Source organism: Panicum virgatum, chromosome 2N (assembly GCF_016808335.1).
Source record: "Panicum virgatum strain AP13 chromosome 2N, P.virgatum_v5, whole genome shotgun sequence".
Taxonomy (NCBI): Eukaryota; Viridiplantae; Streptophyta; class Magnoliopsida; order Poales; family Poaceae; genus Panicum; species Panicum virgatum.
This window is the reverse complement of record NC_053146.1, coordinates 58,775,486-58,797,513: the sequence shown is the minus strand read 5'-3', so window position 1 is coordinate 58,797,513 and position 22,028 is coordinate 58,775,486. Positions and strand designations below refer to the sequence as shown.

The window sequence follows — 22,028 nt, the reverse complement described above, 5'->3', positions numbered from 1 at the left end:
TGCAGTCACTATTCGTCGCTGCTGCTCTTAGGGGAGAGAGGAGGAATCGCTGACGCCCAACCTTGCCCTAGTGGAATCGCCGGTCGCCGCCGCCCCTGCTGGCTTGGAGAGGTCGCACTGTCGCAGGTTCGCAGAAGGTCACAGGCTTGGAGAGCTCGCACCGTCCCAAGCTCGCAGAAGGCAGTTCGTGGTGAAGAGGACTGCAGGCGCCGGGCACGCTTCTTCTTCTCTCCTCCGTTTCTGATCGCCGCCGCCGCCGTTGGCTTCAAGCACCAGTCGCCGCCGTCATTTTGCGTGAGTCAGATAGGAGAGGAATGAGGCTAGGGTTACGGGAAGGAGTCACGGGGGTTCTTTTTGGGCTGTCCATCCCGCCAAGCGATTTAGAATTTGGAGACCACGCGCTTCATTTTGAGCCCATGGGCTTCCTTTAGCGGCCGCGAAATGTCAGCCCATTTAGCGGTAATCTCCAGATTTCTCCGGCTTTTAGCGCCTCACATACGTTAGCGTCAAATTTGAGCTCTCCTAGCGGTGCTGCTCTCCAGCAGCTATCTCCGGCTATAGCGGCAGCTATAGCCGGAGATTTTAAACCTTGAACTCACCACGGCGGGGTCCATCTTCCACCAGCCGCTCGGTATCGCCTCGCTCGCGTCTTCGGCGCCGCTCGCCGCCACCAAGACCACCATGTCCAGTCCAGGCCACGCCACCTCAACACGGCGGCTCGATCACTAGGCATTAGCTCTCAACACAGCGGCTCACCAGCTGTGGAAGATACAGAAGCAAGTATCCTCAACCAGGTTATCAACGGAAGCGTTGTTCCGTCCAGACAGCTCCGGCGGTGTACTGGATGGAGTGGCGCAAAGGAGCCCCTGTCCGGAGTCCGGACAGAGCTCGGTGCGCGCGCCATGCTTGCTGGGCTCTCCCGCCGCGCCGAGAGCGCCCGCCTTGGCGCCTTCTCCTGTACGAGCCACAATAGCGTAGACGAGCTGGCTAGATGCCACCTGGAGCGCGACGAGGCGGCGGCGTTCCCATGCGACAGCTGGGGGCGTACGGTATTTCATATACCGACCGGGTCCACCCCGGAGTCCTATGAGCCGTTCAATGGGGCCTGTGCGGCCCAGATCAAGCGCATCTCAAGGGGTCGGCATCAAATTCTGACGGTATCACTTTGAACTTAATAAAAGTTTTCTTTTCCAAAAAAATCAAATTCTGACGACAGAGACCGTGCAGGTCTATCGGCGCGGCGGAAGGAGAGGGCTGCTAGCCCGCTCCCTGGTGGGGGAAGATTGACGGTGGCGGCCGGAGACTTGGTTTCAGAAACGCCACGGTCTCTCAGCCTCGGGAGATCTTTACAAGCGCCCACGTTTCCAGGACAGGATCGGTGTTCCCCGATTTCTGTGACTTGCCATTGCCAGCGCTGCAGCTATCACCTTCTACCTCCAGCTAGTGAATGAAGCGCATGCTTGTGTGTCAATCATTCCTTTGTTCGCAGTGAAGAGCGATTAAGGCTGAACACTGCTGTGAAACTGCAAAACTGCAGTCCAACTTTGAATGTGTCAAAGCTTGGAATTTCTGTAGCAAATCAAGAACAGATGCTCTGTTCATGTTGCGTTGTGAGAGAAGCAGAAGAACAAGATGTTAACGAACGAAGTTGCATTGTGACCTGGCCCCAGGCGAACGATGAAAGCATCTCATCTCGAATGCAGTTTCAGAGTTACTGCCGAGGAACGTGAGTCCCATTTTTAAGGCCGCCACTCATACAATCCCCGTTTTACAGCCACTGCGCTAGATAGCCAACCTACTTTACTAAGCCATATACGCATAAATAAATGAATAGCGGTCTACAGTCTACACACACCCAACACGATGTTAGCAAAAATATACATTTCTTGTATACAGGGGTTCCCGAGAGTTGCTCTGGCCGGACCAGCGCCCATCTACTACTGCTAACTAGTCGTTGGATTTTTCGCTCTATGCACTCTGCACTACAGCATTACACAACACGACATCATCCACACTGGAAACATTGGGAGAGGGAAAATCCCAGCGTTCTGCTGAACGTAAGAGAAACGAATATGGCGCTAATGGCAGGAGCCTAATGCTCATCTGAGGTGATTTCCTCCACTCTGTCTTCATCGACTGTTTGAGCCGAAGCAGGATGTGATGCATCTGAGTCCCTGGTCTCCTCAAGAGGAGAAGATTTCTCCATCGGCTCCTCTATGTCCATGGTGCTCCCAGCATTGAAAAGTGGATTGTTTTGTTTCAAATCATTGTCATCAGATGGTACAGGCATGTCAGCTGCTCTGCTGTTGCTCGCTCCAGCAATGTCACCCACAACTCGCAATTCAGGAGCCAGTGGAGCTGATTTATCTGATTCAGGCATTCTGGCTGCAGCAATGTCACTAATATCTTTTATTGGTGATCCATGAGATTGGCTAATCTTGTCATCTACCAGAGCAAATCCAGTTGTCTGACAGCTAATTTCAGGAGCCTCACAGCTAATTTCAGGAGCCTCTGACTTCGATGTACAGGTGGCCTCAATGGCTTCTGAATCTTCCATGTTTGGGTGCGATTCTTCAAATGTGGGAGGTGCCTCATCTTTCCCCAGACTGCTAGCGGAAGATGATGACAAAGACTTCAAGTTGAGCGACGGGGCACCATCATTGCAATCAACAGTAGGAGGGGCAGGTGAAGCTTCAATGGATGGGGGTGCGGGAGTTGCATCACGATCACCTTGGCCAGATCGAGTTTTGGAATGATCTACATTGGAGGACGATTGCTGAAGCTTGCGGAGTTTCCTCTTCTTTGAATTAATCCTAGGGTCCTTTGGGCGAGAAAGAGGTGTTCCCGGTATCAAGAATGGAGGTATTGTCGGTTCTTGTCCTCCAAGAAGAAGGCAAGCAGATTGAGCAATTGCTGAAACAGTTGCAGGTAGCTCACGTTCAAGGGGCTTAGATGAAGGAGCACGTACAGCATCCTGAAGCCAATGAGGTAACTTGTTTGATTTCAAACCTCTGAGGTCACTAGTATTATCAAGCTGAGGATTTGAGTGGTCTGCGCGATTGAGATTCATCTCCATGGGCTGTTTGCCTAATCTCACACGACGCTGCATCTCATGAAGTAAGTTGATCTGCCCATCTGAAACACCATGAAGGAGAATGCTCTCATGAGAACTTGGTCCGATTTCGTTTGGCAGAATGGTACTATTGTTTTTTCTGTTTATGGGCAGCGAACCAATGCTATCATTCATAAAAGGATTTGGCATAAATGGTGGGATCAACCCAATATCAGGCTTCTCCAACTTGTCAAATGCACTCCCAGGAAAATCTCCACCATAACCTGATCTATGCTTGAAATCCTGCCATGGTATTGGAGATGGGCCACCCTCACCTGAGTTCATGTAATTAGCAGCTTCAACATGAGGAAGTCTGGACAGGATATCACTAGACCCTAGTTGAATATCAGTTAAGTGGGACTGTAGTTTAGGTTGCTCCATCCTCAGTTTTGAGAAGTTACTTTCATTCAATGCCCGGGACATCATTGCATCCGATATTCCAGGAAATGGTGTAGAGCTGGGACGTCTAGTTGCTGTAGACATTGGTTCCTCTATAATTTTCTGCTCCTCCAAAATCCATCTTGACGCCAGTTCTTCACTAGTTCGGTTGTTCAGAAACTTCAGCTTTGGATCTCTAAGCATGGCATCCCAATTTCCCCTTCCATGCCTACGAACTCCTATCCACAGAGTGTCAAGTTCATCTTCTGACCAATAATCTAGTTTTGATCTCTTCTTCAAGAATTTGTTTGAGGCATATTGAGCACGCATCATTATATTGTCCAATACCTTCTTGTGATTATCAGGCATGGCTGAATGGATTGGTTGTGCTCCGCTTAGACCCAGCCCTGGAAGCAAGCCAGACATAAATGACTTTTGCTTCGAAGTACCAGCAATATCTGCCATGAAGTTTGGTAACAACGAACTGTCTGGTAACTCTGGGACAGAATTACGAATATAATAATCCTTCTGAGCACCCAGTGACAGGTTGGGAAGCATATCAGGTATAGACTTCATATGCTTAAGTGGAATGTTGTCATCCAGACCAAAGTTTGGAAGACCCAGCTTCCCTTGAAATGAAGCGACAGAAGGTCCAGAATTTTCAACAGGATCAACCCCCTTCCCTGGCATAGGAGGAATCTGCACACGAGAACAAATGTTATTTTTCATGCACCTTAATGCTGCTCTTAACTCAAAAAATGGTACACTCCTCTCGAGAATTATTTCTTCACACTGTTAACACTATATATCTATAAAATCAAATATCAAAACCAGTGCTACGTTGTATATATGAAAGTGAGGAACTAATCAAATATGACGAATGATAAAGCAAGAACTGATTAATTGAATAATTCAGCAGACTAAGTTCCAAAAGAAGTGGCAATGCCAAAACAGATAAGAGGACATACATGAGTAAAGGGAAAATAACTATCTGGAATGATGTTATTTAGCCTTCTCAGAGCCTCCTCAGATGCACCAGCAAAGATGGCCTTATCAGAAACTGATTGAGCTTCATTTATATGCTCACTAGAATGGTCAGCAGCAGTTGACAGCGGTTTGTTGGCTACGTCACCACTAGGCTTTTTATGCTCTTTAATGCTTGACCCACTAATTGAGTTTTTGTATGAATTCACCTGATCAGCATTTGGAGCACAAAGACCAAGTACAGGTAGCATGTGATTCGGGGTCCCTGGGTTGAAGACATCTGCGCCCTTTGAGTGGTGTTTGGATGAGGCAGCATTACCAGGAATTCTGGCATAAAGATCTTCAGGGACTTCAGCATATCTCTTTGATTTCTTTGAGGATTGCCTCATTTCTGCATTTGATTCACTGAAACGTTTAGCCCCAGATAGCAGTGAAGAATTTGGATCTTCTACTATTATCAAAGGATTTTCGGCATGTTCATTAGCAATGGAGTCATATGGTGCCATAAACTCTTCAAATCTATCATCAGAATAGTTCTTGATTATGTGCCGTTGAGCAATCCTTTCCTTTTGTCTAGCTCGGAGCCTTCCACTGTAAAAAGCATAGGTAGATCAATGCCTGAAGATTAAAATTGCACCTGTGCAAGGTAGCATATGGCCCAACCCTGCAGTGTGACAGAAAGCAAGGGAGAGAGTGGGGAGGAGGGCATACTATTTTTCCTTTAAGGCCAGTCCAGCTGCAGTATATTCTCTCTTTGGTTCATCTCCCTCATCAGAGTCCTGCATACCAATATCAGCAAAATGTTGCACAATAACATAAAATGTAGGAAGATAAGCATGAAAGGGCAGCAGCAAATGAAGAGTGATAATGCAGACAAACATCTATGTAATGTGCAAAATACTCAGGACAAAATTCTAGTATATGTAGCCATATGAGATAAAGTAATTAGATTATTCTTTCTCTAAATTCATTCCTAGAGCAGCCTCTATATGGAAGCCTACTAACTAGTAAGCTCCACATGGTCGCACGGACAACATTCTACACCAGCCCAAGGCACCAATACACACAGAAATCAAGTTTGGCGACATGTTTGAGTTAACTTACAAGATCACTGACTTATTTGCACCTACAAATAGTCCCATTCACCATAAATATATCAGTCACAGCACTCATGAAGAATGGAGTGAAATGAGCATGGACATTGTATGACAACACATTTACAGACAAGATCTTGTGGCTTAAATGGCTTTATTTGCAACCAGAGGGAGTCATGCATTTATGGTATTATGGTGAGGGCATTTTTTTCAATTTATCGCCCAAATAAGAAATGTCCCTAGTCAAAAGTGCAATCTATTTGAAAACAGAGGGAGTATTCACTAGTCATATATTTTTCATGTAGTTAATAGCGAAGTGGTAAATGAAGCATCATTGCTCCCTGATGAGAACTGAATAAATACGTGCAAAAAGGTCAGTGCAACACAAATGTACCTCACTTAGAGCTTCATTAGGAAGTGCTGCAAACGTTTCCCTGTAAGAAACAGCCTTCCTTAAACGTTTGCCTCGACCAAGAGATGCCTCCTCCTCAATTTGATATTGCTCCCATCTGAAATAACATTATTTTAGTATCTATAATCTATCACTAGGGGTGCAAATTGGTGACCCTTAGGTGCACCTCCAATCCTCTTTAGTTCAAATATTTGTACTACGTTTCTAAAATAGGACCTCATTTTGAAGAAGCAATACAAATATTTGAATTGGAGGCGCATCTAAGGGTCACCAATTTACACCCCTATCAATCACCATGGTCAAAATGCGAGCGACAGAAAGAGAGAGAGAGCACTAAGCAAGCATACCAAGCATCAGAGTAACTAGACGTCTAGACTACCTAGGCCTTTCCTTGCCTCAACCAATTATATCCTTCCCTTTTGCTCTGCCCACTCTCCGTTCACACAGCTAGCAAAGCGGAGGAAGGGTGGACAGCAGGTACCACGAGCCCTGGGGTCCCACACATCTATCAAGAAGCAAGTGTAGTTCACCGGTTCCAAAAAAGTTTTGGACTCGAAAGTTTTTCCAAAAGATGCATAAGGCAAGTATTGTATAATAGTTCTGTTTTCCACGATTTTTTCCATTCCTCTGTGTAAATACCTTAATATGGGTTCGCCAGAATGTTTCAGTTTATGTTCCTACCTATTGTCTGGATATACCAAGAGAGATCTACGGTCTAATGAGGCTACTATAATATAAGTGGCTAGATTCTCACTGCAAAAGGTTTCCTAGGTTTGAATGAGCTCATACGGGCACCAAAATCCAGTTCACTCGGTACAACTACAAAATTGCAGGTGCAATTTCCACCCCAAATAAGGAATAACACATGTATGAGCATTTGTTTCCCCTAATAAGCAATGGCCCTTCTTTGGAGAAATAGCCCAGGGGTTATTTTGAGGGTTAAAGTTTAGCCCAAGAAAACAGCCCTTCAATGAAATAGTCCTTGAGGTGTTTGATCCAAGAGCTATTTGGCTCCTAAAGTACTTTTTCAATCATTTGGCTGCCACTTTTCCAAGGGAGAGAAAGAGAGAATCAGTGGGCCCCACCTGAAATAGCCCCAAATAGCACCGGGGGGGGGGGGGGGGATGGTTTTTTGGGGAAGGACTATTTGCAAATAGCCCAGAAATAGCCCTCCTGTTTGGCTCCTCTAGGGCTATTTGGAGGAGGACCGGGGGGGGGGGGGGGGGGGGGGGGACTAAAAAATAGCCCATGGATCCAAACAGGGCCAATGACATAAAGTTTGGCTCCACTGTGATGACATAAATCATAAAAGTTGATAAGCTGCAATATTGAATTGTCTATTGTTTGTGCATGCCAGCATTGGAGTATGCGTTCTTGCAATTTTATTGTCCTTCCTGGCTATTTCTAAGTAATTTTTTATTTCACTTGATAGATTATAAACTATAAGCTAAGCACAGAGAACAAGGAGAATAAAGTGAGGGTATGCTTTTTAAAATGAGGTAAAAGTTTTTAGTACATCAGTAAGATCATCACCTGACACCTACTTAACCCTCTGAATTATGAACTCTTCAACACAAGAAATACAGGTTTGTACATTACTGCAGAGTACCTGACACGTAAAAGTTTGTCCCATTCGTTCTCTTCTGCACGAGTAGCAGCACCTTGCTTTGATTCAGATGCCTGCTCGCACCCACCATTATCGATATTTGGAATATCCTCATTGGTTCCAGGGTCATCATTCAGCTCATCATTCCAATCTATTGACTGCTTAACAGAGGCAAGTGAAGAGAAAAAGTATTAGGAACAACTCCAGAAACATGCTATCAATAGCTCAAAGTAAAACCTACATCACCCTAAAAAAGGGATAATGGAAGTGTTCTCCCAGGCACTCTTCAGGTGGCAGCCTATCATCTAATCAGCGACCAGGTGGGCCTAGGTGGATGTCTGGGCAGGATAAACTGGTGTGGCAGAATGCATCTCTTAGCACCCAGGCAGCAACTGGGAGACCAGGAAATGTAAATATGTGCTAGTTAAGGTGCCAAGAACTAAAGATCCAAACTTTTGTGGAGAGACTTTGTAACAGAATCAATAATTTCACCAATAATTTTGACACACGGAAACGTACATATTCTTATATCGTAATTTACCAGAAGTACTTGAATACATAATCAACATTTTTGTAGAGAAAGCACACAGATCAAATTACCTTCACAGTACCAAGCATATCATTGTCCAAGTCCCCATCAGTACTTTCAGCAACTGTTGATGGAAGGTTTGATCTATCAAGCAGCTTCATGATAGCATTTTCATCCCAAACAAGCTTGGCAGAGCCATCAATACATTTGTCCTCATAAACGTCGCCTAGGCCACCAGTTCTTCTTCTATGCTTAAATTCAACATCAGCTACAACACCCGAAGCTTCATTGTTATCTTTACCATCTACATTGTCACTATTTCTGAAGAGTTCCTCTGTTCCCCAGCGAATGATATCTTCCACTTCTTTCTGTGATTCTGATTTGTTGACAAAAAGTTGATCAAGCATCAATTTCTTCTTTGCAAGTTGCAAGATACGCTCTTCAACACTAGCACGTACTACAAGCCTGTAAACCAGAAGTCTGTTTGATTGTCCAATTCTGTGTGCCCTATTCATTGCCTGTATATCAGCATGTGGATTGAAATCTGAATCATATATGATAACTGTATCTGCAGTGGCCAAATTAATGCCAAGTCCACAAGACCGTGTAGAAAGCAAGAAAACAAAACGTGTCTTATCCTGATTAAAACAAGCAATCGCTGCCTGGCGCTCTGCCACAGACACCGAACCATCAACTCTTTCGAATGTTTTAGGACCGAACTCTAAAGTTAGATAATCTTCAAGGATGTCAAGAAGTTTTGTCATCTGAGAAAAAATAAGGACACGATGACCATCCTTGTGTAATATTTTAAGCATAGAGTGCAATAAGGTTAGCTTTGCTGAGGCCTTTATGCGCATTTCATGCAGAAACTCTGGTGTACCAGATTCCGGTTCAGTTCCAGGAATAAGATATGGATGGTTGCAGACTTTTCTAAGCTGCATTACTATGTTCAGCAAAGACTGATGAGCACCACCTTTTCCAATGTTGCGCAATACTTGATAGTTCTTTGTAAGCATAGCACGGTAGTATTCAGCCTGGATTGATGTCAATTCAACAGGCACCATTCGCTCCGTCTTTGGAGGGATATTTTGCATTGCATCTTTTTTCAACCTCCGAAGCATATGAGGAGCTACGAGTTTCTTCAGCTCCTCTACTTTTTCTGCTGTTGTAAGGTCATTAAACTTCTCCTCAAATGATGAAAGAGAGGGAAAAGAAGTAGGTTGTAAGAAGTTCAATAGGTTATACATTTCACCAATGTTGTTCTGTAAGGGAGTTCCAGTCAACAAAACCCTGTGCTGAAATGAAAATGAATTGAGTAAACTAAAGAGTTTGCTGCTAGAATTCTTCAGACGATGTCCCTCATCAACAATAAGAACTTCCCATGAGACAGATCGCAGATATGCAGCATCAACAAGCACCATTTCGTAAGTGGTGAGCAAAACATTGAACTTGTACGATCTCTTCAATTTACCTATCTGACTTGCATCACCCGCATGCCACTCATATTGGCGAATGATGGATCTTGACCGTGCAGACCCATGATACTCCACAACATTCAAATGAGGAGCCCAAGATGCAAATTCAGCCATCCAATTGGGCATTGTAGAAAGAGGAACCAAGACAAGACATGGCAAATTAACCTTAAATTCACAGCACAGGGACGACAGAAAAGCACAAGCTGACACTGTCTTTCCAAGACCCATCTCATCAGCAAGAATAACATTTTTTGACTTGTACCAGCATTTTCGTAGCCAGTTCAATGCTTCCAGTTGATGAGGGAAGAGCATGCCTCCTTGAAGTTCTTTTGGCTGATCAACCAACACATTGAGATCTAGTCGGTTCCTTGCATTTGCATTATTATCTGCCACATCTTTATCCAAAGCCTGGCACTCAAAATTTTTGAACTGGGTGACCAAATGGCTATATTTCATCACGGTAGGTTCATCTAATCTTTCCCAAGTGCAATCATCATAAGGAAGACCACACCATTTGATTAAAGCCTCTTCTACATCATCTAAGGAAGTACGAAGAGCAATAACTCGTTGTGGCTGGCACCACTGTTCCTTACAAATGTTTATCAGACTCGTTCCATACTTTGCTTTGTAATTTTCTAGTTTCCTTTTTGCTAATACTTTTACCTCAGATTCAGAAACCCAGCTGTTGTGGATATTTGATTTTCCAACCCATTTGATCAAGAACTCATATCCAACATCACTGTAGTCCTTTCCAGATATTTCTTCAATTTTTCCATGCAACTTACTTTCAGCTCTATGCTCTTTCTTGGTCTGGACCATTGTATCAGCTCCTGAAACTGGAAGATTGGTATCATCCTTTTCTTCTGGTAAATCAGATGTCTCATCTTCATCATTTATTGAAGCTGAAACATTTTCTCTGACCACTTGGTCATCTCTAATTATACTGGTTTGATCACTTGAACGTCCTGATACTGTTTTCGTGACTTGTTCTTGCTTTAGTGGCTCCTTATTTTCACAGGATTTACTGTTTATTTCCTTTTGCTTTTCTAAATTGTGCAAATGATCTTCATCGTCATGATTTACCAATTCATCAGCACATACATCCTCCGCTGTACCATTGCTAGAAGACTTGCTAGAAGACCGGGTTCCATCATGAGATCTATTAGAAATGTCATGGCTACTTTCTGGTCCACCGAAAGCACAAGGAGCCATATCATCCATCTGAAGCCGACAGCCCAGGATGCGATCAACCTAAGCAAAGGGTAACGTATTATGATAATCAGATTACATGACACAAATAATAGGACAAAGCAGAGGGAAAACTAAAACTGATTGTATGAAGTTGTAATGTTGAGCATATAGATAATGCGTAGATAGCACAACTGATATTCGCAATAGTAGATAACTGTCATAACCAACCTGCTGATCTTCCTGAGTTGTTATTTTACCTTCTACCACGCCCTGCTCCTGCACAATGTTTACAAGTATAAATCATCCTATGATATTGATGGAGAGAATAATGGATGTATTCCTCCAACCCTAGAAGGGTGGGTATATATAATTCCTATACATGGGCCTCTAGATGGGCCTTTATACACATGGGCTCAATATTACACCAACACCCCCCGCAGTCTGAACTACCGGCACAGCGGTGTTTAAGACTGGACAACAAGAAAGCCAACACCTCCCCGCAGTCTGAACAACCGGCGCAGCGGTGTTCAAGACTGGACAAGAAGAGAGTACAAAGGGCTAACCCCCCCCCCCCCCCCCCCCCCCCCCCCCGCAGCCACAACTAGCCACTGGCTACGTTGAGGCTGGAGCGAAACTCCGAGAAGGTCGAGGAGAGCAGTCCCTTGGTGAAGATGTCAGCAAACTGGGAGGTAGTCGGGACATGGAGTACCCGAACATCGCCAATGGCGACTCTGTCGCGCACGAAGTGCAGGTCAATCTCCACATGCTTCGTCCGCTGATGCTGGACGGGGTCGGTAGAGAGATACACGGCGCTGATGTTGTCGCAGTAGACGAGCGTGCTCTTGGCGAGCGGGCTGTGGAGCTCCGCCAAGAGCTGTCGTAGCCAGGACGCCTCCGCCACGCCGTTAGCGACAGCCCGGTACTCCGCCTCAGCACTGGAGCGGGAGACAACCGGCTGCCGTTTGGACGACCAGGAGACCAGGTTGCCGCCCAGGAAGACGGCGTAGCCGGAAGTGGAGCGACGAGTGTCCGGGCAGCCAGCCCAGTCAACGTCGGTGTAGACCACCAGCTCAGCAGAGGACGAGCGGTGAAGCACCAGGCCGAGATCCACTGTGCCACGGACGTAGCAGAGGAGACGCTTCAGGGCAGCAAGGTGTGACTCCCGGAGATCATGCATATGGAGACAGACCTGCTGGACAGCGTAGGTGAGATCCGGCCTGGTGAAGATGAGGTACTGCAAAGCGCCGGCCAGACTCCGGTAGGCAGTAGGATCAGCCATCGGATCACCCAGATCAGCAGACAACTTCGCCTGAGTGTCGATAGGAGTGGAGCAGGGATTGCAATCAGTCATCCCAGCCCGCTCCAGAATATTGAGTGCGTACTGCCGCTGGTGAAGGAGAAGACCAGACGGGCGAGGCTCAACAGTGACGCCCAAGAAGTGGTGGAGCTGACCGAGATCCTTCATCTATGTTTTTAAAGAGGTAAGGCGAGGCGAGGCGATCCACCACCGCCTTATCGCCTAGGCGGGCTAAGGCGAGACCATAAGCAAGGCGAGCCGCCACCGCCTTGTCGCCTAGGCGACGCCTTGAAAACAGAGTCCTTCATAGCAAACTCCTGCTGCAGAGAGGAGATGACACTCTGAAGCAACCGTTGACTGAAGGCTGTGAGCACAATGTCATCGATGTAGAGCAGCAGATAGGCAGCCTCATCCCCACGGCGGTAGATGAAGAGAGACGTGTCAGACTTGGCCTCGGTGAACCCCAATGTCAGCAAGAACGTGGCGAACCGAGAGTACCAAGCCCGAGGAGACTACTTCAGACTATAGAGAGACTTGTTGAGCCGGCAGACCATATCCGGACGACTCGAGTTCACAAATCCCGCTGGCTGAGAGCAGTAGACAGTCTCTGACAGAGTGCCGTGAAGAAACGCATTCTTCACGTCCAGCTGGTGCACGGGCCAAGAGCGCGAGAGCGCAAACGAGAGGACCGTGCGCACCGTAGCGGGCTTCACGACTGGACTAAAGGTCTCATCATAGTCCACACCAGGTCGCTGACTGAACCCCCGGAGAACCCAGCGAGCCTTGTATCGCTCCAGTGTGCCATCAGCCCGACGCTTATGCGTCCAGATCCACTTGCCAGTCACCACATTGCAACCAGACGAACGCGGTACAAGGTCCCATGTCTGGTTGGCAAGAAGAGCTGCGTACTCCTCTTCCATCGCGCGACGCCAGTGAGGATCCGCCAAGGCGTCGCGGACAGAGAAGGGTACCGGAGAGACCTGCGGCTACCCCTCGGTGGCGGGGAGAGTCGCGGCCTGAGACGCCATCCGCAGAGTCACCATGGGATGGATATGCCGAGGATCCCGATGGATGACTGGCGGGTGGTACACCTCCGGCTCGGCTCAAGAGGGAGCCGGAGGAGGCGGCGGCGGCGACGGCTCCGGTGTAGGCGTCGCAGGAGCCTCCGGAGCAGTAGGCGGCGCCGGTGTCGGCGCCGACCGACGCCGATACACCTGCACCGGCTGAGCGTACCGCGCAGGTACAGGGGAAGGCCCCGGGGCCGCGCGTGGCGCAGCGGGAGACACCGGGTCCGCGCGCGGCACGACCGGAGGTCCGGGGGTCGCGCGTGGCGCGACCGCAGGTACCGGGGCCGCGCTCGACGCAGCAGGGATCACCGGAAGCGGTGCCGGAAAAACCTGCAGGGAAAGGACAAACAGGTAACGGTGGCTGAACCACCGGGTCAGTCGGAAACAAAGACTCCAGCTCGGGGTCAGGAGAAGGAGTGGAGGAGGTGGAGTAGGGGAAATCCGACTCGTCAAAGACGACGTGTCGAGAGATCAGGACACGGCGAGAGGTGAGGTCAAAGCATCGGTACCCCTTGTGGTCAGGGGAGTAACCGAGGAACACACAACGAGTCGAGCGGGGCGCCAGCTTGTGAGAAGCGGTGGCGGAGGTGAGTAACACGCACACCCGAAGACCCGAAGGTGGTCGTAGCGAGGAGGGGTACCGAAGAGAGCGTGGTGTGGAGTGGGAGCAGAAGAAGCAGTGGACGGAAGACGGTTGAGCAGGTAGGTGGCGGTGTGGAGGCTCTCAGCCCAGAAGCGCGGGGGCAAAGAGGCATGGATCAGAAGGGTGCGCACGACGTCGTTCGTCGTGCGAATCATCCGCTCAGCCTTGCCGTTTTGAGGAGAGGTATACGGACAAGACATACGCAACTGAACACCCCGAGAGAGGAAGAAGGAATGGGAGGTGGAGTTATCGAACTCCCGCCCGTTGTCACACTGGACGGCCTTAACGGTGAGGCCGAACTAAGTGGACACCCAGGCAAAGAAGTGGAGGAGAGTGGGGAAGGTCTCAGACTTGGCGCGCAAAGGGAAAGTCCAAGAATAATGAGAAAAATCATCAACAATGACCAGATAATATTTATAGCTAGACATACTGAGTACAGGAGATGTCCACAGGTCACAGTGAATAAGATCAAAAGCATGCGCAGCATGCGAAGAAGAAGAAAACGGAAGTCTAACATGACGACCTAACTGGCACGCATGACAGAGGTGCTCAGCAGGAGCCTTAGTACATGGAACATCGGTACTACGACTGAGCTGAGCCAAAACGTCGCGGCCGGGGTGACCTAGCCGGCGGTGCCAGGTGGTGGAAGAATGTGTCACGGCAAAAGCAGTAGACGAAGAAGTCGAAGACGGAGCAGCGGAACCAGGAAGCCGAAGAGTGTAAAGGAGCCCCGGGCTGTCACATCTGAGGAGCGGACGCCGGGAAGCCGAATCCTTCACAGTAAGACCAGAAGAGTCAAATTCGATAGAACAGGAGTTGTCAGCAGTAAACTGGCGAATGGAAAGAAGGTTGTGAACCATTTGAGGAGCAACAAGAATATTAGGAAGACGAGGAGCAGAACCCACGGCGGTGACAGGAAGGCAAGACCCATCACTAACCATGATAGAAGAAGGACAAGAGGGGTGTGGGGGTCGGACAGAAGAGAGGATACCGGCATCAGGAGTGGTGTGGAACGAGGCAACCGAGTCGGCGATCCACTCGGTGCTGACCGGCGGCGTCAGTCCCATGGTGCTGAAGGACTGCGCCAGAGTGGCCTGGTCCCACCCCCCAGGCCAGGTCGGCTACTGGCTGGGCTGAGCGGGCGGGGTCCAGTACGGCGCGGAGAGGGGAGCACCACCGGTGAACATGGCCGCCGGCTGGAGCTGAGGACGAGGCCCCCCTCCCGGACCCTGGAACAACCACATCGAGATGCGCCCTAACCATGGGTTGCTGAAGGATGGCCAGGGCGTACCTCCAGGGGCAGGGGCCGGAGCGGGAGTCGGAGCCTTAGCCGGAGGAGTCGCGCGCCCCGACGGCCCCCACCGGTACCGGTACCCCCAGAAGCACCACCACCACGTCCCCCCCCCCCACCTCCGGTCTGCCCGGCGGGAGCAGCACCAAGGAGAGAGGTGGCGGAGGAAGCCGGTGGAGCAGCGACGAGCGCGATGGAGGTGGACGAGGGCGATCCGGGCGCGAGACCCCTGGTGATCTCCTCGAGGGCGAGGTCGTCCCGGACCTGCAGGAAGGAGGGGAAGGGCCTCTGGCGGGCGATCCAGCTCTTCAGGTGGTCATAGGTGCTGCTCAGGCCCCGCAGGACATTGAGCACCAAGACCCGATCGGACACCGGATCCCCGAGGTCGTGAAGAGCATCGGCCATGCCCTTCATCCGCCGACAGTACTCGCCAACGGAGAGGTCCCCCTGCACGAAGTTGCGGAAGGTGGCGTCGAGCTGGAGGGCGCGGTACTCGGCGTTGCCGAGGAACTGCCCCTCGAGCGCCACCCAGGCCTGCCGTGCGGTGCCGCCGTGGGTCCTGACGAGGTCCTGAAGATCTAGGACATGGCGACGCTGTCGAGGCGCAGCCACGCCACGTCCTGCGCCTCGATCGGCATGTCGAGGAGGACGTGGTCGTCGAGGGCGTAGCGGCGGAGGGCGAGCAGGACCTGGTCCCGCCAGCGTCCGTAGGAGGACGTCGGGTCGAGGAGGACGGTGACCAGAGCCCTGATGTTCTGGACACCGGGGGCCTGGAGGTGGAGCTGGGCGACCATGAGGTCGGTCGGGTCGTACCGGGCTCCAGATCCAGCGGGCGGGGCCTGACGGGAGGAAGAGGCGCCGGGCTCGGGGTCAACGGGCAGCTGGCCGGAGGAGACGCGGAGGAAGTGCTCCGCCTCGGCGACCCGGAGAGCGGAGGCGTCCGCCGCGGCGCGCTCGCGCTCCCAGGCGAGGGCAGCCATGCGGACCCGCTCCTGGGCCGCCGAAGCCTCCGACTTGGCGGCAAGGAGGGCCGCGGCGAGAGCGGCGTCGTCCTGCTGCCCACGGAGAGCGGCGGCGGCGAGTGGCGCATCCGCGGGAGACATCCCGAGGCCAGACCACGCGGCATCAGGCGCGGCGTCGGCGGCAGGCTTCTTGCCCGCCGCGACATCGGCGCGGTGGGCCGCAGCGGCGGCGGCGGGATCAGCGCCGCAGCCTGCAGGGCAGCCGGATCGACGCCCGCGGCCTGCAGCGGCTGCGCCGCGGCCCGCAGGGCGGCCGGATCGACAGCGGCGGCGCGCTGCTGGCCCCCGCAGCCCCCGCGCCCGCGCCAGTGGCGGCGGCGGCGGGCAGCAGGGGGCCCTGCTGGGCAGCGTCCTGCAGGGGGCGGAGCAGGGGACCTTGGGTGGCGGCGTCGAGCAGCTGCAGGGGCTGCTGGGGCGGCATGGGAGGCCCCTGCTCGGGCAGCAGGGGGCCGGCGGCGACGTCCGCAGCGCCGGCGGCGCCCACGGCGGCGGGCAAGACCGCCAGGGCGGCGGCCGGGCCGCGCCAAGGGCCAGCGGCGGCGGCCTGGATCAGAGAGGATCCGGCGCCGGCGGCTGGGAAGGAGGAGAATCCGGGAGCAGGGGAGGAATGAAGGGGAGGGAAGGAGGAAGGGGAGAGAAGGGGCGGCGGCGGCTGGGTAGGGAGGAGAGGAAAAAAATCTAGGCTAATGATACCATGATGGAGAGAATAATGGATGTATTCCTCCAACCCTAGAAGGGTGGGTATATATAATTCCTATACATGGGCCTCTATACACATGGGCTCAATATACACCACCACCACCAACAACAACATAGCCTTTTTCCCCAAACAAGTTGGGGTAGGCTAGAGATGAAACCCGAAAGAAATAAGTTCAAGGTTCAGGCACATTGATAGCTAGTCTCCAAGCGCTCCTATCCAAAGCTATCTCTTTAGAGATATTCCAATCCTTAAGGTCTCTCTTAACCGACTCATCCCACGTCAGTTTAGGTCTACCTCTACCCCTCTTTACATTGTCGACCCGCTCAAGAACCCCATTACGCACCGGTGCCTCAGGAGGCCTTCGTTGGACATGTCCAAACCATCTCAGCCGATGCTGGGTAAGTTTCTCCTCAATTGGTGCCACTCCGACCCTATCCCGAATAACTTCGTTCCGGACTCTATCCCTCCTTGTGTGCCCGCAAAACCACCGCAACATCCGCATCTCTGCTACACTCAGTTGCTGGACATGTCGCCTTTTTGTAGGCCAACATTCAGCACCGTATAGCATCGCCTGACGAATTGCTGTCCTATAGAATTTGCCTTTTAGCTTTTGTGGCACCCTCTTGTCACAAAGGATGCCAGAAGCTTGCCGCCATTTCAACCAGCCAGCTGAAATTCTATGCCTAACATCTTCATCAATGTCGCCATCCTTTTGTAGCACCGATCCTAAATACCGAAAAGTATCCTTCTGGACCACCACTTGTCCATCTAGACTAACGTCTCCCCCCTCATGCCTAGTCGTGCTGAAATCGCACATCATGTACTCGGTCTTGGTCCTACTAAGTCTGAACCATTTCGACTCTAACGTGCGTCTCCACAGCTCTAACTTCCTATTAACCCCTGCCCTACTCTCGTCAACTAGCACCACATCATCAGCAAAGAGCATACACCAAGGGATCTCACCTTGTATATCCCTTGTGACCTCATCCATCACTAAACTTAAAAAAAGATATATTTGTGTTACAAAAATACTATGCTGAGCTTAAAAAAAGGGCTATAACTGAACCAAAAAAAAAAGGCTCAAGTCAAGATGTCAACTTTAACAGAAGAAAAATTAATATGCTGAAAAAAAAGCATATACAGTACATTTTGGCAACGAAATGTGAACTTTACATACTAATGTGTCTAACAAAGCAGAAACAGAGTTACTTAGGAACATTTTTGTGGAAAAATGGCATAGAGTTTATTTACTTGCAGAATATTAGGACATAACAAGGTGTATGCTTCAATACCTCAGGATGCTTTTTATCAACAATTTTCACTTTCTTTTTCCCTTTCTTGGTACTAGATGAAGGTGTCTTTCCATCTGAGGGTTTTCTTTCTGGTGGTGATTCACTGTTATCAAGAGATGTCGATGGTTCTGTCGAGGAAATGCTGTCATCATCAGATGTTGAATATTTAAGCTTTTTTGTACCAGATCTTTTACCATCTCTCTGGCTATTTTGCCTCCTGCTTTTAGATTTATTTGGAGATGAGTCTGTACATGGTGGATATTTCTTCAGTTTCAAAACACTTCCATGTTTCACAATTTTCTCTTCTGAAGGTTCTCCAACAAATTCTGACTTTGAGGATTTAACATTCTCTGATAATTCCTTGGTTGAACGCTTCTTCAAATGTAATATCAGTGTCTTCTTTTTCTCACCTTCGTTCTTGTTTATACTAGGGTCACCCCCCTTCAATGTGCCACCAGATGACTGTTTTCCTTGTTCATTTGATCCAATTTTGTCTTGTGTGGAGCTACGGGTCTTAAAAGAGACTTTTGTGAGGGAAGGTGGACTATCTGATGCCGTGCTTGTGAGCGTCCTCGTAGTTCTTTCATGCTTAGAAGTGTCAGCTTCTGCATTACCTAACAGCTTCAAGCTACCTTTTTTCGGACGGCATCTTGGACATTGCCACTTCCCAGGGGGTGGACGCTAGATTGGGGATGGAAGAATGTAAGAGATTAAAATATTGTCATTATAATTAAAATGTACAACTTTCAAATCAAACAACAGAGTCAATACAAACCTTAAGAGGAGGATTGAGGCATTCCAAGTGGTAAACACGCGGACAGCTATCACAGCAGAGCAGATTGCCACCAAGATCACATACTACACACTCATAGAAATACTGAGGAACAAAAAGTAATGTGTATAAGCAAACTTGAAAAACACAACTGAGATCAGATACAAAGCAGTTCATAAACAGGAAGTGTATAAATCTCGAAGGTAAAAAAATAATTCTTGTGTTGATAATTTGAGGAAAACAGAATTGCTCAGCCATTATTCATAACCATTTGTCCCGTTGGAGTTACTAAGAATTTCCCGAGGCCATGCATCATAATTAACCTAGATATGTCATTTCAATATACTTGCAGGCCAGGCATGTATCTTGAGCAAAATAGCATCATGGCAGCTCAGGCATATCAAGCTAGTAAGAACAAGTATGATAGGCTATTGCAGGTGTTAGAGAGTTCGCATGTTAGCAAAACATGTAGGCTCCTATTTCACTCAGCTTGCTTACTTCTATGAAAAGGTTTCCTAAATATCTGAACTATGGTCCAGGAATTTCACCAGAATTGTACTATGTCTGCTCCATGAAGCATACCTTTTCTATAATGGCCACATTATTAAATCATTGTTAAGCCTTCCGCTCGTGCTTACATGGTAGCACAGGACAAAAAGAAGTATTAATATCAAACAATATCCTACCACAAAGATCAAACAATATATGCACGGAAGACTAAGGTAAACTAGAAATGAACAGGTAGTGAGTGAGAAATTCACCCCATCGTTCCCTCTTATCTTCTTGGCAGATGGAGAAATGTTAGGGTCATGCTTCAGCTTCTTTTTGATGGAACCATAGCCCCTTGGAGAGTCTGATGTTGGTGAGGTAGCCTCATTTTCGTTAGATGGACTAACTGTTAGCTTGCTTCTTTTCCTTTTGTATTTCAAACCCCAGTTTCCATCTGCTGCGCTATCACATAAAGAGCTCCTCTCCTTCATCTTCAGCGCACTTGCATCAGAGGCATACTGCAACCAGAAAGAGGAGCAATGCATTTATTTCATTAGTAGCCGAACTCAAATGAGACCACCCATAATAAATGAGCTAACCACTTTGCATTGTAATCTAATACATGTGCCATCACAATACATGCACCAAATCTCAAGTGAGATCAAGCATAGCTTAAACAAGTATTCAAGTATAAGAATACTATGGGTTGATGCACTTGAACAACGGATAGAAAGATTCTAGTAAGGTATAGTATGATGTTCTCATGTCAAAATAAAGCATTCATGAAGTCAAAAGCTCATAGTAACTATCTGTCATAGTGATATGTGATCTCAAAACACACAAAAATGCACATATTGCAACACAATATTCATTGCACTTGGGCATTTGGTTCCACTGAATTCCCAATTCTCTTTGGACTATTGTTGTGGAGCAGCAAATGCAAAATTAAAAAAAAAAAGAATTCGCAGAGTAGCAATAAATGAACAAAGCAACCCAATATCATAGAAAAAAAAAGTGTTAGCATGTTGCTTGTAAATATCATAGAAAAGACAAACAAGGTTAGCCAGAAGCCCAGAACTTGCTGGTTGTTGCTTGTAAATTTATTAGCATGCCACTGTTACTGTAATTGGAACTTTACATATAAAGACAGAACACAATAAATAGCCAAAACCCATAAAGATCAGATAAACCGTTCCTTCCTAATCATTTTTACACTGCTAGCCAGCATTAATCATCTGCATGATACACTACCTAACTGTTGCTACAAATTTTTCCATGTTTTGTTGCTTTAGACTGACATGATAAAGCTGTTATAACCATTATCTAGCACACCACAACTAGCACTAGAGGCCAATCACCAAAACAAGTATCACAAGGCCACTACTACTTTCAGTCCGGACACCCCATGCTTCACCTCGTGCACTGAATCTCCCTAATTTTGGCGTCCACTGCATTTAGACCCTAGTACAGAAAACAAACTAACCAACGAACTAGCTCTCTCCACATAGAGAGACAACTAGGCCAACTCCCAACCGGAGCGCGCAAGCTGAAGCATCAGAGTTCGCAAAAAGTACTAGCTCGCCGCCGGTAACTAACTCGACAGCCTCATACAGTACATCCGCCGCACACGCCCAAATCCGAATCTCCGCCCTAACCCCCCGAACTCCATCCGCCGGCAAACCATTTCACAACAAAATTCCATACAGAACCCCCATAAACCCGCCCATAAACCGCAAAAACCGCGCCGAATCGCGCGGCAGAGATCCGCCTCACCTCCCCGCGCCGACGAATCGAAGCCGGACCAACGGACGCCGCGGCGGATCGCGTGCCGGCACCACCTCCGGAGCCCGCAGGGCGGAGCCGAGGCGGCGGCGAGACCTACGATGCGGCGGCGGCGGCGGCGCTGGGGCGAATAGGGAGGGGGGGGGGCGGCGGCGCTAGGTCAGGGAGGCGGGCGAGGAGGCAAATGGGGAACGGGGGGCAGGAGAGCGGCGCGGCTATCGAGGGGCAGGGGCACCCATCGCATCGGGGGTTGTGGAGGGGGCGCGTGACGAGGGCCGAGCGCTGAGGGCAGCAGGCGGGCGGGCGGGCAGGCAAGGCAGAGCGCTTCACGCGTCGCTTTCGGCTGCCCACCCCCGGGGACGGTGGGTGACAGGCGGGGCCCCCGGGCGGCAGGGGGACACGTGGGGGAGGGTGCGCACCGCGCGCGGGTGGGCGCCGCGCTCCCCGCGGTGGCGTGGAGACGGCGAGGGGGCGGCGGGTGGAGTGGCCGCGCGCGGCCCGCCGCTCCAGGCGCGGCCGCGGGCGGGGGAGCCGGGGGATTGCTGGGCGGAGCGGGTGGATCATTTGCGAGGGAAGCTCGCGATTTCTTCCGGGGTTTTATAGGTTTGCAAGACCGTTTGAGCTTGGCGAAAAGAAGAAGACTCCTTCGGCTCCGTAGGTGCGGCTTTATTACTTTTTGTTTTGTTTTGTTTCTTTCTCCCCTCCTCGGATCTCATTGCCCTTTACCGTGTTTTTGTAATTGTGTATAATATCAGTAATGGCAGCACAGATCAGGAACTTTTTCAATTCTTATTTTGTTGGGACGTAGCATTTGTCACGTTAATATAGAGACTTGTCTCGATAGCGCCGTACCACTTGTGTATTGATAGTTAGTCAAGTACGCTAAAAGAGT

At 49.5% G+C, this 22,028-nt stretch overlaps 1 protein-coding gene across 5 annotated transcripts; it reads right to left on the bottom strand.

Moving 5' to 3' along the window:
- Window positions 1-1,653: 1,653 nt before the first annotated feature.
- Window positions 1,654-21,539, bottom strand: LOC120661394 (protein CHROMATIN REMODELING 4-like). 5 transcript variants are annotated; one of them, XM_039940250.1, is made up of 11 exons: window positions 21,128-21,539; window positions 19,627-19,872; window positions 18,869-18,970; window positions 18,094-18,774; window positions 11,010-11,057; window positions 8,187-10,841; window positions 7,590-7,744; window positions 5,963-6,077; window positions 5,186-5,253; window positions 4,684-5,065; window positions 1,654-4,189 (listed from the first exon to the last, which is right to left on the bottom strand). In XM_039940250.1, exons 2-11 carry the CDS (start codon window positions 19,843-19,845, stop codon window positions 2,093-2,095), a joined length of 6,522 nt encoding a protein of 2,173 aa, XP_039796184.1. In that variant the 5' UTR covers window positions 19,846-19,872; window positions 21,128-21,539; the 3' UTR covers window positions 1,654-2,092. The 5 variants fall into 5 exon arrangements, with proteins under 5 accessions (XP_039796184.1, XP_039796181.1, XP_039796180.1 ...); XM_039940247.1 differs by having other exon boundaries at window positions 4,459-5,065; window positions 11,010-11,051; window positions 21,128-21,538; XM_039940246.1 differs by having other exon boundaries at window positions 4,459-5,065; window positions 21,128-21,537.
- Between the last annotated feature and the right edge of the window lie 489 nt (window positions 21,540-22,028).

Bases quoted from the DNA above. Each gene is read 5' to 3' on its own strand.
- LOC120661394 (XM_039940246.1), bottom strand. From the start codon at position 19,845: ATGAAGGAGAGGAGCTCTTTATGTGATAGCGCAGCAGATGGAAACTGG. The intron at 18,971-19,626 runs GTGAATTTCTCA...TTTGTTCCTCAG, and splicing joins AGATAAGAGGGAACGATGGG to TATTTCTATGAGTGTGTAGT. The intron at 10,842-11,009 runs GTTGGTTATGAC...CCCTTTGCTTAG, and splicing joins CAACTCAGGAAGATCAGCAG to GTTGATCGCATCCTGGGCTG.